General features: G+C 55.7%; 2 protein-coding genes across 2 annotated transcripts; one reads left to right on the top strand and one right to left on the bottom strand.

Annotated features, from left to right (window-relative positions):
- Nucleotides 1-1506: 1506 nt before the first annotated feature.
- Nucleotides 1507-2506, top strand: M406DRAFT_230939 (SGNH hydrolase; the record flags this gene model as incomplete). The annotated part of the gene is made up of 3 exons (XM_040915853.1): nucleotides 1507-1667; nucleotides 1713-2230; nucleotides 2373-2506. Coding segments are annotated over 3 exons (813 nt in total), but the record flags the coding sequence as incomplete, so codon positions are not given.
- A 3190-nt stretch (nucleotides 2507-5696) lies between these two features.
- On the bottom strand, nucleotides 5697-13589 carry M406DRAFT_37891 (uncharacterized protein; the record flags this gene model as incomplete). The annotated part of the gene is made up of 6 exons (XM_040924039.1): nucleotides 5697-6011; nucleotides 6072-6298; nucleotides 6359-7793; nucleotides 7863-8704; nucleotides 8789-11247; nucleotides 11314-13589. Coding segments are annotated over 6 exons (7554 nt in total), but the record flags the coding sequence as incomplete, so codon positions are not given.
- Between the last annotated feature and the right edge of the window lie 768 nt (nucleotides 13590-14357).

The following is a 14357-nucleotide window of genomic DNA, read 5'->3' as shown; positions in this document are numbered from 1 at the left end:
TAGTACAATCTCTCTCTGTCTCTTCATTATCCATCATGACCCTGGTCTTGTACTACGAGGCAATGATAAAGGAGCACAACACCAGCCATCAGATGATTTTGCTTGTCCCCACACCCACCCCGGATTTTTGGGAAGTGCCAAGCCGAGGCCAAGAGGAAGACTTGAGAGACTGACAAGCGCCAAACTGTACCCACAGATACAAAGTATTAGCTCCGCCTCTTCTTCCTTCCCCAGCGGGGGGATTTTATGCAGACAGCAGCATCGAGTCTAGAGATTGCGAAGAGCGCTTCAAGTTACGGACCGGCGTACTCGTAGAGGCTTTTTATCCAAGACGACAGGGAAAGGGCCTCGGCAGGGCCAGACAGGCAGTCGAGAAGTTCCCTAAAGAGGCACAACCATGATGGCGCGAGGGCCATGGGGGTGGTGGGTGGCATTGGCCAAGACTATCACATGCTCCGGTGAAGAACGTAAAAGGGACAAGTGCTGACATGAAAGAGTTGGGCCGTGGAGGAATTCAGGGCCGAAGAAAACTAGCAACAACGGCCAGAAGAACAAGAAAGAAAAGCGCTGGAGGGGTCGTACGAGGATGGCGTCAACGACAACGGCCACAATCTGATCCTCGTAGATCATCCACTCAGGAACCCCTGCTGGGCTTGCTGCCAGTATCGGGAGGATGATAGCACTGGGGAGGGAAAAAGAGGAACAACGAAGACGACAGCGATTGGGTCGGATTGTAAGCGATAGGAAGTTATGCGTAGAAGGGGCAAAAAGAGGGCTTGGCGCTGGCCCATGCTGGCACGCGGCTGCCTGTTACTTGCTTGCCTCTGAACTCAGGCATAAACATGTTTGCCAAGAGTGACTATCAGTAGCCTAGTGCAAGCCCACTATGGCAATGTACAGTGGGGGCTATGACTCTGTACGCTAAGCACCGGAACCACCCAGCAACCCAGCAACCCCGCGATCCTTCCAGCCACCTCACCTACTGTAGCCGTTCCACTCGCCATGCCACAGGCCTCTTGTTCACCTGCCTGATCCGCCCAGTAGTGATCTTCTACCACACTGGAAGTGAGATTTCGAGCAGATACACCATATGATACTGCTCTGGCTGGGATGAGATTGGGGGTAATTATCTGATATGCATATATGTATGCATACTGCTTACTTATCTCTAACCATTCGTCCCCCTTTTAAGGTTTCAACCCCTCGAAACTTTGACACTCAATTCACGTGCAACCCAACCCTGACTTGATGCAGCCCCAAACCCAATTGCACTTGCTGTAAATACAACAAAGTAACACCGTCCTTCCTCCATCTCCTCCAACTGTCCATCACCTTCCACTACAACCAACTGAGCCTCATGATGTTGTCGTCATCTTAGACAACTACACCAAAGTCAAGATGCCACCACCCATAATAGTAGGGTTTCTTGCCCTCTTCTCCTCCTTCTCTCTCTCCTCAGCTCAGCTTCTAATCCCAGGCTCGAGTCCTGACGCTGTCTCCACTGGCGACGTCACAGGCACCAATACCAACACTGTGCCTGCTCCTCCCCAGAACACAATCAAGATCCTCGTGTGCGGTGATTCGATTACTCAGGGTGCAGAGGGTGACTTTACCTGGCGCTACCGCCTGTGGGAGTGGTTCCGCAGCAATCAATTCACCTCTCTATCGTCGTCGTCGTCGTCGTCGTCTTCCTCTTCCTCCTCCTCCTCCAGCATCGACCATCTCTCTCCAGCCCTCGAGTATGTCGGCCCCTACAATGGCACCCTCCCCAGCTCCATAGGCCCTACGAACCTCGACACCGCCACCTTAGCCACCTGGGGCACCTACGCCCCGCAGGTCGACCCAGCCTTCTCCCCCGGCGGCGGCAGCAGCCACTTCGCCGTCTACGGCCGGCCCGCCTGGCTCGTCGTTGACGCCCTGCAGCAGCAGGTCGCGACCTACCAGCCCGACCTCGTCATCCTGCACCTCGGCTTCAACGACTTTGCCTGGTGGACCCTCCACGCCAACGACCTGCTCGAGAGCATGCAGAAGCTGGTCTTCATGGCCCGCCTCGGCCGCCGCGACGTGAAGCTGTTCATCGCCGACGTGAGCCACCGTCTGCTCGTCCTGGGCCGCGAGGACATCCCCGGCACCACGGACGAGTACAATGCCATGCTGGCTATCAAGGTCCGCGAGTGGTCGACCCCTGAGAGCCCCGTGACCATTGTCAAGGTCAGCGAGGATTATGACTGTAAGCTAGCCCCAAGCCCAAAGAAAGCCTCTAGACCACAAAAAAAAAACCAAAAAAAACCAAAGTGGATCAGAACAAGGGAACAAGACAGAACAAGAAAGCTGACGACGTGACTACTCCTTCTTTTTCACATCTTCTCCAGGCCATGTCGAAGCTTGCCCCGCTGGCGCAGACGGCCTCCACCCCAACGCCCTAGGCGATTTCCAGATCGCCCGCGCCTATACCAGAGTCCTCCACGAGCAGTTCCTCTTCGGCACTGGGCCTCTCGAGGTCCCCGCCCCGGCCGACATCCCTGGCTTCTTTTCTCAGCAATCGGCACTCAAGTTCCCACCAGCGGCGGTGGCAGGGCGCCTGGCCTCGCCACCTATCGGCATCTTCATCGCCTTGTCGTTGGTGTGCCTGCTTGCTGTTGCCATCCTCCGCCCGCGCTGGCTGAGGCGCAGGGGCGGTGGTGGTGGTGCTGCGGAGACAAAGTATGAGCGTCTGCCGACGACAAGATTTCGCCTCGATAGAAGGTGAGGGCCAAGTGAAACCATAACGACTAAATATGAGATGCTTGCCCCGGATTATCCTCTGCCCATGCCTAGAAAAGGGCGTAAAGACAAATATCCTGACCAGCCATAACGCCAGCAAACAAGGGGATCATCCCATATGACCTTGTGCTGCTCATTTCGCGGCTGCAAGAGGCACAACTTTCAGAAGCAGATGACACCGGCACGACCCGATGAATGCTGGTGACAAAAAGCCAAGCGGTCACTACACCACGGGATTTTCAACATTATTGAGTTTTTTTTTTTTATACATACGGGATACATACATACCTAGATGTACAGACCATCCTTGGAGCATGACTAGAGGTTCTTCCAAGACAAAGAGAAGGGAGGGCTTGTAAATGAGCACATTGATGATGATATGATACCCAAGCGCAGATGTAATTAGATGCAAAGAATCTCCAAGAATAATAAATTCAAGCCATGAGAAAAAGGAACATAAAAATAGTGGTAATGCATACATAAATGGTATTTTGATGTGACAGCCAAAAATTGACAAAATAATAACATGAAGTCTTGATAACGTTTTCAACGTGATGAAAAGGACAACCCAAAGAAGAAGAAAAACGCAATCTCACGCGAACGTCAAGTCATACACTGAAAGACGTCTTGACCGAATAGGTACACATTCCTGTACCCTCATTATCCCAGATTAGATAAACCAGCGGCGCCCACCCCAAACCTTCTCCCCCCCCCCCCCCCCAATCAGACAACAACGCCGGGAAATGCTCATGGTATGCATGCTTTGGGCAAGATAGAGGAAGAAGAAGAACCAAAAAAGAAAAAAAAAAGAGAAAGAGACAGAATAAGAAGCCCGATCAAACATCACAAGTAGTTCATATAGCGTGAAACCCACCCAAAGAGGGCCCATGCTGCTGCTGCTGGTGCTGCTGCTGTTGCTGTGGGAAATATGAGCCTGGCGTCAGCGGGCTCACGTTCATCGCTACCCTGCCAGCCGAGACGAGCCTGCCCTGCCCACGCCCCATGCCCTGCTGCTTGTACAGCATGGCCCGCTCCACAGGTGTCAGCGGGGAGACTACGTCGTCCATCTCGGCGGCCTCGAGGGTTGCAAAGTCCTGTACATCCGTGCCGGTTGCTGTGGGATTTGCTTGTACTGCCGATACTGCCGTGGTAGGTGTCACAGGGGGTGGTCCAGTGTGTCTCACGGCGGATGTGGATGTGGAGGTACGTGTAGACTGGGGCGGGGAGGCCTGGGTGGAGGTGCGCGGGAAGACACTATACCGTGGAGAGTGCTGAGGTTTGGGGGAAGAAGAGCCAGGTAGACCTGCGCTCTTCTTCTGACGAGGTGGTGATGATGTCTGTGTCTGTGTTTCCGGCGAGCGGACTGTGCTGGCAGGCCTCGTGCCGTCGCCGTCCTGCCTGGGAGTCACAGGCCCGCTCTCGAGTTCTTCAAAGGAGTCGTACTGCGTCATGCCTCCATCTTCCTCCTCTGATCCCTCGTCGTCCTCCATGTAGAATGTCTCTGTTACTGGGCTCGGGCTCGGGATATCTTCATGCTTTTGTTGATTCCGCTCGCTGGTGGCCTTCTGCTGTGCGTCGGGGCCGTCTCGGGCCCCTTGGGCCTGGATGTTCGCGCTGGCGAGGAGCTTCTGCGCCTCATCCGCCCGGAGTGTGTCTTCTTCGTCTTCATCTTCATCGTCCTCGGTATTCTCAGCTGACACATCCGCGCTGTCACCCCGCGAGGTACTGGCGCCCTCTGTCAGGGACTCGGACGACACCGCACGAGACAGCTCGCCATTGTCATCAAGGACCAGAGTCCCGGATATTCTTGGTGACTGAGCGATCGCGTCCATGCTCATGCCCAAGTCAGCCTTACCATCATCATTATTGTGTTGCAAGACGAGCTCTGGCGAAGTGCCCCGGCTGGTCCTATCCTGAGAAGGGTCAGGCGATGCAGCAGTCCTCTGGCCGTCGGATGATGTGTTGACGCTCCCGTTCAGGCTGAAGTCATCGTCCGTAACAGGCGTGAACGGGGAGAAGGGTGGTAGCTGGGGGGCCATGCTTTGCACTCTCACCCATGGTGACAGAGGTGCTGTAGCAAGCTCTTTCTCCTTGTGCGTTGTCAAGTCCGAACCAGAAGACTTTGGTGGCTTCAGTAACGAGTTTGAGGATGATGAAACTGACTTCGCCCCGCTCGAGGCGCTGTGGCTGTGGCCATGACTGTGATTTTGAAGTCCAGGCCGGAGAGCGTTGCTGGCCATGCGTCGCAGGCTGCTTCCGAACCCAAAGTTGGACTTCTTCCGTGCTGCGACGAAGCCGGCCTGCACTACAGGAGGGCTCGTGGCGAGGTTGACGTTGCCGAGAACAGGCGACTCGGGACTCGCCTCAGCGCGACGGATGCTGTTGGAACGTTTGAAGGCGTGAATGGCCGAACCAGGTAGCTCGCTAGGGTCGGGGCTTCCGACGCTCGTGGGAGGGGTGTGCATGACGCTTGTCGTCGGCGCCAGGCCGGCACTGTCAAGTGCAGTGACAGCTGTCGTTGTCGTGGTGATGCTGTGGTGGGTAGCATTGCTTGCGTCGCTGCCTCTCCGGGCGTGCCGAGGCCCAAAAGTCCGTATAGATGCTTGTGCTAGATGGTTGTTAACGGGCGGTGCAACAGCAGGATGTGCAGGGAAGACAGGCGCCGTGCCCATGGCAGGCGAGTCCCCGTTCGATGAGCCAGCTGTGTTCCCGCCGGTCGAGTCACTTCTCGTCCTGTTGTGGCCCAATTTGGACGGACCATGAATAGAGATGGTGCCCGCGCGGTTGACACTGGTCAGGTTGGTCGGGCTGCTGCTGCGAATCGAGCTCGCCCCCGCCACATTGGTGAGGCTGCTACTCTTCCGCACTGAATTCGCTAGGCTATTGCTCCTCATCTTTAGGGCGCCGGGTCTGTCACGCCCTTCGCCGCCGAACGCCTTCCTGACGATGAGTTGAAACTGGTCAAGCATGGTCGGGTTGTCAACAATCTCCTCCATCGTGACCGAGAAGCCGTCGAGGCTGTTGCTGAAGAGGTTCGTCGAAAGCTCACCGACCAGCCTCATGGGGATCTCATCAGTGATGAAGTCAGCCAGCTGGGCGGCGGGGACAAGTGAGCCCCAGAGATCGTAGAAGGCAGCAGAAGTGACATGCTCCTCTGGTACGCCCAGGGTCCTTGGGTCAAGCGTGCTGCGCCAGGCATCCTCGATAGTAGACTGGATGGTGGTGATCTGGTCCGGCGACATTTTGGCCTCCAGCTGCGCGAAGTTGACTCTAATCGAGCCGCCGCCGAACGGGTTGTTGAATGTGACGCCCGCAGGTCCTGCAGCCGGGTTGCCTGCGTACGTGCTGTTGGCGAGTGGAATCTGCTTCGCGAGAGCCGAGTACTGCGCCGCCGTCGGTATGATAGACTGCATGATGCTGACGCCCGTCAACAGGCCCACGAAACCACAGACTTTGTGCAGGACCTCCTGCGCTAGGTTGGCAGGGACGCGCTGCTCGCAGAAAGACACCGAGACCTCCAGCTCTTCGTCACCTTCTAACCTCGTCTGGGCACTCGCGGCTTGTTGTTTCTCAGCTCCATTGGAGGCCGTCGCACCTATGGCTGGCTTGTTTCTGAGGAGACTTCGCACCAGAAAATCCGGCATGTCCACCACATCACTCTCAATCACGTTGATCTTGCACAGAGCAGCTCCCAGCTTGAAGCTCTTGGCCTTGCCGTCCATAAGCAGCTCCGCATCAGTCCGATGTTGCACAATGGTGCTCAAACGTGTCCAGTATGGCCACGGTGTGCACTTTTCCACGATGTCTAGCATTCCTAGGTTCTCGTACGGCATACCCGCGGTCCTCTGGTTGGCCACACACTTCAATAGGTGCAGCGGGCTGGTTGGGCTGTCCGCAAAGCAGATGCGAACTGGTAGGATGGTCGATGTAGGACCCAGCACGCCACCGCGGTTCACACTCGAGGGACCAAGGGTTTGTTGCATTCGAGAGTGACAGCCTTCGACAACCTCACCAAAAACGACATCAGGCGTCCCCGAGAAGGTCGCAAGCACCATACCCCACGCGGCCTTGAGCACGGTGTCGAAGCAGATACCAAGGGAGCCCATGGCGACCGTGTTCACCGAGACCGACTCGCGCAGCGTACGCACCGAGCTGGTCAGCTTGGGAGGCTTGGTGTGGGCCACCACCTGAGTCGGTACTGCATGCTCCAGCAGTCCTCGCCAGTAGCGTTCTGCCTCACCACCGACATGAGCAAGTGCAGCCTCACGGACAAAGTCGGCGAAGCCAGGACGACGTGGAGGATTCTGGCCACCATCATAAAGCTTTCTCAAATCCTTGACGAGGAGCGCAATAGAGACGTCATCATATTGGGCTCTGGACAGTCGGAGTACAAGCGTAGACGTCTTACCCGCGTCCAGGAAGATGAAGCGTGTAATGGGGCTGGCGAACAGATCGCACTGGGTAAGCAGGGCTTCGCGGTCTCTCTTGATCTCCTTCTCCAGAGTTGCACCCAGGCGCCAGCTCTGCACGCGTGGAATGTGCTTGAAGTCGGCCTTGTAGTTTCTCAGCACAACCTGGTAGAGCTTACGGTTCTGCCCTTCCACATGCGCGATGAAAGCTGTTCTGAGAATGGGATGGATGGACGCGAGGATGTGGCAGACCTCCTCAATGCGGCGGGCAGAGACAGACGACGTCGAGCTGGCGGCAGTGAAGTGGAACACGAAGTAGGACACATCAGCGAGACCAGGCCCGTGAGGCGACGTCGATTGTGATCGCAGCCGACCCTGCGTCAGCATCGCCGTCTCGATGGCGCGGACTTGTGTGGACGTGGCTTCAGCGACATCGCGGACGACTTCAGGTTCCAGGAGGAGCTTTGGCGCAAGTGTTTCCTCGATAAAGTTTCTGTCGATGACCTGAGGTGTTGGCGCGACCAGTGCGACAGAATTGGCTAGATTCTGTTTCGCTGGGATATCTTCCTGCGGCAGCAGCTGTTGTTGTTGTTGCTCATGTTGCTGCTGCTGCTGAATAGACTCGATCGCGCTGTCCAACGCTCTATCTAAAGTCCCTCCTCGCGCTTGTGAGAACTCATCAGTTTGAACTGCAGACTGATTTGGATGGCCAACAAGAGTATTGCTCGTGTGGCAGATTTCACCAAGTGGAACGTCGCGCATGAGGTCAGAGATGTTGGCAGGGAGTTTCGTCTTTCGGCACCTGACGACCACTTCGGCGGCTGAGACTTCGTCACCGCCAAGCTTGAGGAACCCGTCACTGAGTGCAATTTTGTTCTCGTCGAGGTTCAATACTTGGGCCCAGACGGCACGGATCTTAGCCTCCAGCCCACCCATCAGCAGTGGAGTCGAGGCATTGATGTCCGACAATTGCTCTGGGCTCTCAACCGTCGCAAGCTCGAGAAGCTGCTGGCGCGACAGGCCCTTGATGACCTTCTGTAGCTTGCGTCGGTTTACTTTGAGCGAGTATGTTGTCGGAAGATGTCGAACAGGGATGAAAATCTTCGGGATGATAAAGTCGGGCACTATTCCAAACAAAGCCTTTTCCACGATCCTCTTGGCCATATGAACACGCTGTTTCACCTCATCGCCCAGGTTAGCCAAATCTAGGGCATGCGGAGCCGCAGTACTCCCGTCACCGCCCAGTTCAAGGAAGGCTGCAAGCGTAGGGCTTCGTCCACGTTCACCCTTGAAGGCCAGCGCTTCGACCATGACATCGACGCGCTGCCCCAGAGCACGGCGGATCTGCTGCTCTAGCTCTGCCAAGTTGACAACGCGGCCGTTGATCTCCAGGTCATCCCGCTTGGACGAGACGTATTCCATCAGACCGCCCTCGATATACCGCACGCTGTGCCCTGTCTTGTAGTATCTCTTCTTCCCCTGACCAGTATCCTCAGTCGCGATGGTGCTGATGCTCTTCTGATGCTGGTGTCCTCGCACAAAAGGCGTCTTGTGGCCAGGGCTGGTGGGAGTGTCGGGTGCATCTTTGCCATCGTCCCCTGCTGTAGCAAGGCTACTCTTGCGGAAAGTTTTTCCCAGAGTAGGACCTTCAATGACCATCTCGCCTACTGCGCCGACGGGCATCAGGTTTCTGTGGTCTTCTCCAGACACAATCCACGCAGAGCCTGCGATAGGTCGACCAATGGCGCGAAGATGGTGAGGTCCATGAATCTCGAGAAAAGAGATACCAAGCGGGCAGACATCCGGCGCTCCATAAGCCATCACGACCCTCTTCCGGCCTCTCCACGGCTCATAAGTGTCTTCGTCCAAGCCGCGCGTTCGGAAGCAGACCGTCTTGAGCGTAGGAAGCATTTCCACATTCAGCTTGCGAGCAAGCAAGGGCGTCATGTAGCTCCAGGTGGCACTGAAACGCGTCACACATCCAGTATAATCGCTGTATCTGTCTCTGGACGTCGGGATACACATTACGCCGCCATTGACGAGGGTGGTGAACACTTCAGAGAGGGCAACATCAACATTGAAGCTGGATAGCTGCAGCACGCGAGTCGTGTTGTTGATACCACACACTGGACCCTGACCAAGGAAACAAGTCGACAGCGACGCATGCGTGAAGCTGATGCCGCGGACGGAACGTGACGAGGTTGGCGTGAAGAAGACGCAGGCCACGTCTTCGGGCTTACTTGGCGGCAGCAGCTGTCCAGGAACGGGAGCCTCACGTTCCAGGCGTTTCATGAGCGCATCGTCAAGGCAGATTACACGATCGAACGAGGGAACTTCATTATCGGCATTGTCCAGGGCCTCCGCCGCTGCTACGCAGGCGACAGCCACCTTGCTTGCAGGCCCGAGATGCTCGGCAATCTTGGCGACGAAGCCCATCTCGTCTGCGTCAACCGGGACAAAAGCAGCACCGGCTTTTAGAATCGCGAGCAGGGCAACTGGTGCCCATTTGGACTTGTCGAGGATGACTGGCACTGCAGCCCTTGAATTGCCTTTAGGAACGACACCCGCTTCGAGCAGAACGTGCGCCAGTCGGTGGGCAAGAACCTCGATCTGCAGATATGTGAGGTCACCGTCATGAGCGCAAACCGCTTTGCAGTCTGGCCGCGTGATGCTCTGCGCAAAGACGAGCTCGTGCAACAGAGTCCTCTGCTGCTGGGTATCCCTGTCCGATGGGTTGGTCCATTCCACAATCTGAGCGTAGTCGCGGTCCGAGAACAGATCGAGAGATCCAATATGTGCTGCAGGCGAAGCACACTGAAGTATGGCGATGACCGCACGTGCAAATGTATTCGTAATGTTCTGAGCCTGCGTCTCCGAGAGGATCGAGTGGCCAATATCAACAACCAACCGACCTGTGGCGTTGCTAAAACGCGTATTGATTGTAAGGTCGTAGTCGGTCGTTTCGTGGTTCATCACGTTCCGCAGCTCCAAGGTCGTAGGCTGCGTGAAGCGGCTGTGCAGGTCAGCGGGCTCCTCAGTGAAAGCAAAACACGTGTTGAAGAGCTGTACATCGAGACCAGCCCCCTTCTTGCCGTCGCACAGGGCATGTCTGATCTCTGCCATGGTGATATGCTGGTGTGGTAGAGCGGCATTGTAACCATCCTCGACCTGCCTGAGAAGGATGGCCAATGGTTTGAACGGAGACAAGTCAAAGGACACTGGAATCGTATTTGCGAAACATCCAACAGCGGACCTCATGCCTTCGAGTGTTGCAGACCGTCCAGGGGCTCTGTAGCCAAAACACACGTCACTGCTCCCGGTGACAGCGCGCAGCACCAATCCCCAAGCTAGCCTCAGCACTGTGCCTATCGTAGTCTTCTGGGCTCGGCAGAACTCCGCAACCTTCTGAAAAAGAACATCGGTAATCTCAGTATGGAGACTGGCGTATTGCTTTGGCCTGCTTGGGTCCTTGTTGTCGCCTCCGTAGTAGAAGTCCAGTCTTGGAAAGAGGCACGGCTGAGTGACCTCTCCTAAAGTTTCTTTCCACCAGGCGATACTTCTGTCTCGGTCTAATCCGCGCATGATGTCGACGTACCCAGAGTACGAGAAGACGGCTGCCTCCCCACTGGTGACTGGAATGGCCCTGCCCGTGGCGTACCCTCTCCTCAGATCTGCAACCATCCCATTAACGCTCATCATGTCGCATAAGGCAGCTGACACGTCCAGCTTTACAACTGTCTTCATGGGGGAGTGGCAGACCGTCAGCCTGTGTCTGGGCACGCTCTTCACCGCCGGGTAAGCAGTGAGCGGAGGGAGATTGTTCAGCGTGTCGATCGGATCTTCGCTAGGTGTTGCATCGAGGAACAACATATTCGGGGCCCACCGTTTCAAGACGACAGCGTTGAATAAGCCCTCTTCTGCAATGCTCTCGATAAAGACGGTCCTGAGTGCTGAGTGATGGGCGACGACTTGATCCCATGCAGAGACCACCCGAGCCAGATCCACAGGAGCGCCGTTTGGACTTGCGAACTCGTACATGACGTGAATATGACAAGCATTCATATTTCCGGGGTTGCTCGGCTGTGGCATATACTGAAAGCCGTTCTCCTCGCCATGTCTCCTTCCGCAGCCGGCAGGAAACTGAAGTGATTTGGCCTGGCTGACCAGAATACTCTGCTGTACGGGAGTGACTGGATAGACAGCCTCGACTTCGTGAACGCCACTTAGTCCCAATTCGCTTACCACAGTCTTGTTCAGCGTAGCCAGTCCCTCATACGTGACACCAGTAGCCCAGAGCTGTGGAATATCAGCCAGGGTCAACTCGGGATCAGCAAATCGTAAACGGCCGATGGCCTCGAGAAGCAGGTGCTCGTAGTTGCTGATCCAGGACTTGATCAGATTTAGATGCCGGCTATGTCGATTGTAAAGAAACTTGATCCTGGCCGACCCTTGGTCGATCGTCGTGTTGACCTCGAACAGAGAAATTCGGCCTACCGCAGGTCCAATGTCGGAAATTCTAGAGTCGAGTGTGCGTCCTGGAAGGGCAATCTGCTCGAGGACGCCATTCTCCCTGCCAATGTTTTGAATATTTCCAGCATAGCTAAAAAGTATCTCGATGGGCCAGTCACGAGTCGCAATCTGGAGAGTATTGGGTGACGGAGGCCGTGCTGAGTTCATCATGTCTGTGTTCCCATCATCATTCGAGTAGAACTTGCTGGCGAAGTAGTGAGCACCTCGGTGAGGTATTGCCCGTCGAGTATCCTTCAATCGGCGGAGCACGTCGACAAAGTCGCTGCTGGCATTGATTTGTTGGTTGAGGGGGCAGAGGGATGTGAACCATCCGACCGTCTCAGAAATGTCGATCTCGTTGTTCCACAGGCCCCGACCATGCTCTTGGTTCCAGACATCCGGTATCTGTCTTTCTGGAAACGTCTGGGCAAAGGAAAGAAGCAGTGCAGCGATATAAATGTCAACCGACTCCGTCCTCAGCACCTGATTGCACGTGGTCTCCAAGATGGATGTCAGCTCCTCGGATAACGAGAAACTCGCCTCGTTGGCGTCTGCATAGGTATTCGGTGTGTCCAACAGCCCCCAATAATCCAGATCCCCAGGACTCAACTCGAAGGGAAGCCCACCGGATGGCATCTGCGCGTCCAGCTTCTGCAGCTCGGCCCACTTCTGGAACGGCATGGCCCTTTGCGATGAGAGGCTACCATGTTGTAATAACTCGTCCATATCTTGAATGATCAGTCGCCACGACGCCACATCCACAACGAGGTGATGAGCGGCAACGTAGATCATCTGGTGGCCATCCGTGGTCTGGAAGTGAGCCACGGCGAAAACGGGTCCCTCTTCGACGTTGATGGATGCCTGGGTGTTCTGAACAACGGACTCGACCTGCTGATTAGTGCTGATGGTGTAATGCATGAAAGAGTACGAGCCCTCGACCTTGGGCAGTATGTGCTGCATCCACTCGCCCTGGACGTTGACAAATCGGGCGCGAAGCATTGCGTGATGTCCCACGACGGCATCCGTGGCTGCAGAAATATCGTAGACGCTGTATCCCTTGGCGACGCGGAAAAGCAGCGACGTGTTAAACCTGTAATTCCCCTCGCCCGAGTCGCGTAGCGTCAGGTCACCACCCATCTTGGTGTTGAAGTAGAGCTTCTGCATCGGTGAGAGGTCGAAGTGAGTCGAGGTCGGGCTCGTATTGCCCTCAGCAGCCTTGTTTTCCTGGTCCGCGGTCCATTTGTGTGCAAGCCCACCCCGCTGGGTAGCCAAAGCCGCGAGGTGTGCAAGTGTATTGTTGTGTTGCAGGATTTCGTGGCTCTCCAGAAAGATCGACTCAACACGTGCATTTGTGACAAGGGCCATAGCCGTAGCCTCATCCCCACCTAACGATGCGAATGTGAAGCTCATGCTCACTTGCTCCTGAGGAACGTGCAGTACCCGCGCCACAAGTTTCTGAACCTCCCTCTCCATCTCGCTAGCTGGCTGCTGCAAAGTCTGGTCCGTCGCAATCCCCATCACCCGCTCGTATATGTCGGAATTCGCGTTTTGAACCCAAGTCCGGAGCTTTCTCCGGTCGATATCGTCCGTCTCTGGTACAGTAGGCATATTATCCAACGGAATCCATACCTCTGGTATAGCCTTGTCGTCGACAAGCTTGGTGTCCTTGAGGTTCTGCTTCAGCGTTGCAATCTGCGTGCCTGCGAAGAACATCTGTGCTGGCTGGATCAGATCGACCTTGGAAGGATCAACCCCATTTGGGGATATGCTGGTGAGGGTCAGGCAGGCGACCAGTTTCTCCTCGAAGAGCCCAGCTCGTGGCCTGATGATGACAACTTTAGACACGGACTTTTCTGAGCCCAAAAAAAGTTCCACCTCTCCAGGCTTCTCGAAAGAATTCGTCGGCATTGGCGGCGGCGGATCGTCCACGCTCGGCATGCGCACATGCTTGTCGAAGTCTTGATTTCCAGCCCTGAGCCGTATGGAGTCCATGCGACTCGCCCTGTGGATCTTTTCGGGCGCAATCATGATAGAAGCAGACCGCATGTCGAAGTCGTCCTCGGAAGAACTGTCATGGTCCTCCTCATTGGTATGCGCATCGTGGTATTCCTCGGTCGCATCAGACTCCGTCTCGTAGGACTCCATATCAACGACTTCAGCAGCCATAGAATGCGCAGACGGCGGCACGACCTTGGTTTCTACATCTGCGAGCGTCCTGGAGCCGGCCAACACCTTGGTCTGAATAGTGAGGCCATCTATGTTTGCCAGAGGCATATCGCTTGCGCCGGAGTCTCCTGAACGCTGGTTCTCATGCCGATCTGCAGACAGGGACTCACGGAGCCGTTCGGGAGACAATGACAGGGAGCTGGCGAAGGAATCGAGAATACGATCCTCTATCGTACTCGGCCGGCCGCTTTTTTGTTGGCTACCGGAACTCGCGGCGTTCTGAGGGACAGAGACTCTCTCGAGTCTGGTGGTGTCCTGGGCCATGCTGGAGGGGCCACTAGGAGATTGATGTGGAGCGGTTCGAAATGTACAGGGTTACCAGTGCATGTGAGCGGCGCGCGCACGCAAAGATAGAGGGGTTGAGATCGGCGCACTGTCGACGGACAGCGCGTTGATGTCGAGACTCAGGTAAGTCAAGGTGAGACTATGGGAGACTCTTGTCGTCGGTTT

The sequence above is a fragment of the Cryphonectria parasitica genome (genome assembly GCF_011745365.1).
Source record: "Cryphonectria parasitica EP155 unplaced genomic scaffold M406scaffold_4, whole genome shotgun sequence".
Taxonomy (NCBI): Eukaryota; Fungi; Ascomycota; class Sordariomycetes; order Diaporthales; family Cryphonectriaceae; genus Cryphonectria; species Cryphonectria parasitica.
Note: the sequence above shows the minus strand (reverse complement) of the source record. Positions and strands in the feature narration are given on the sequence as shown.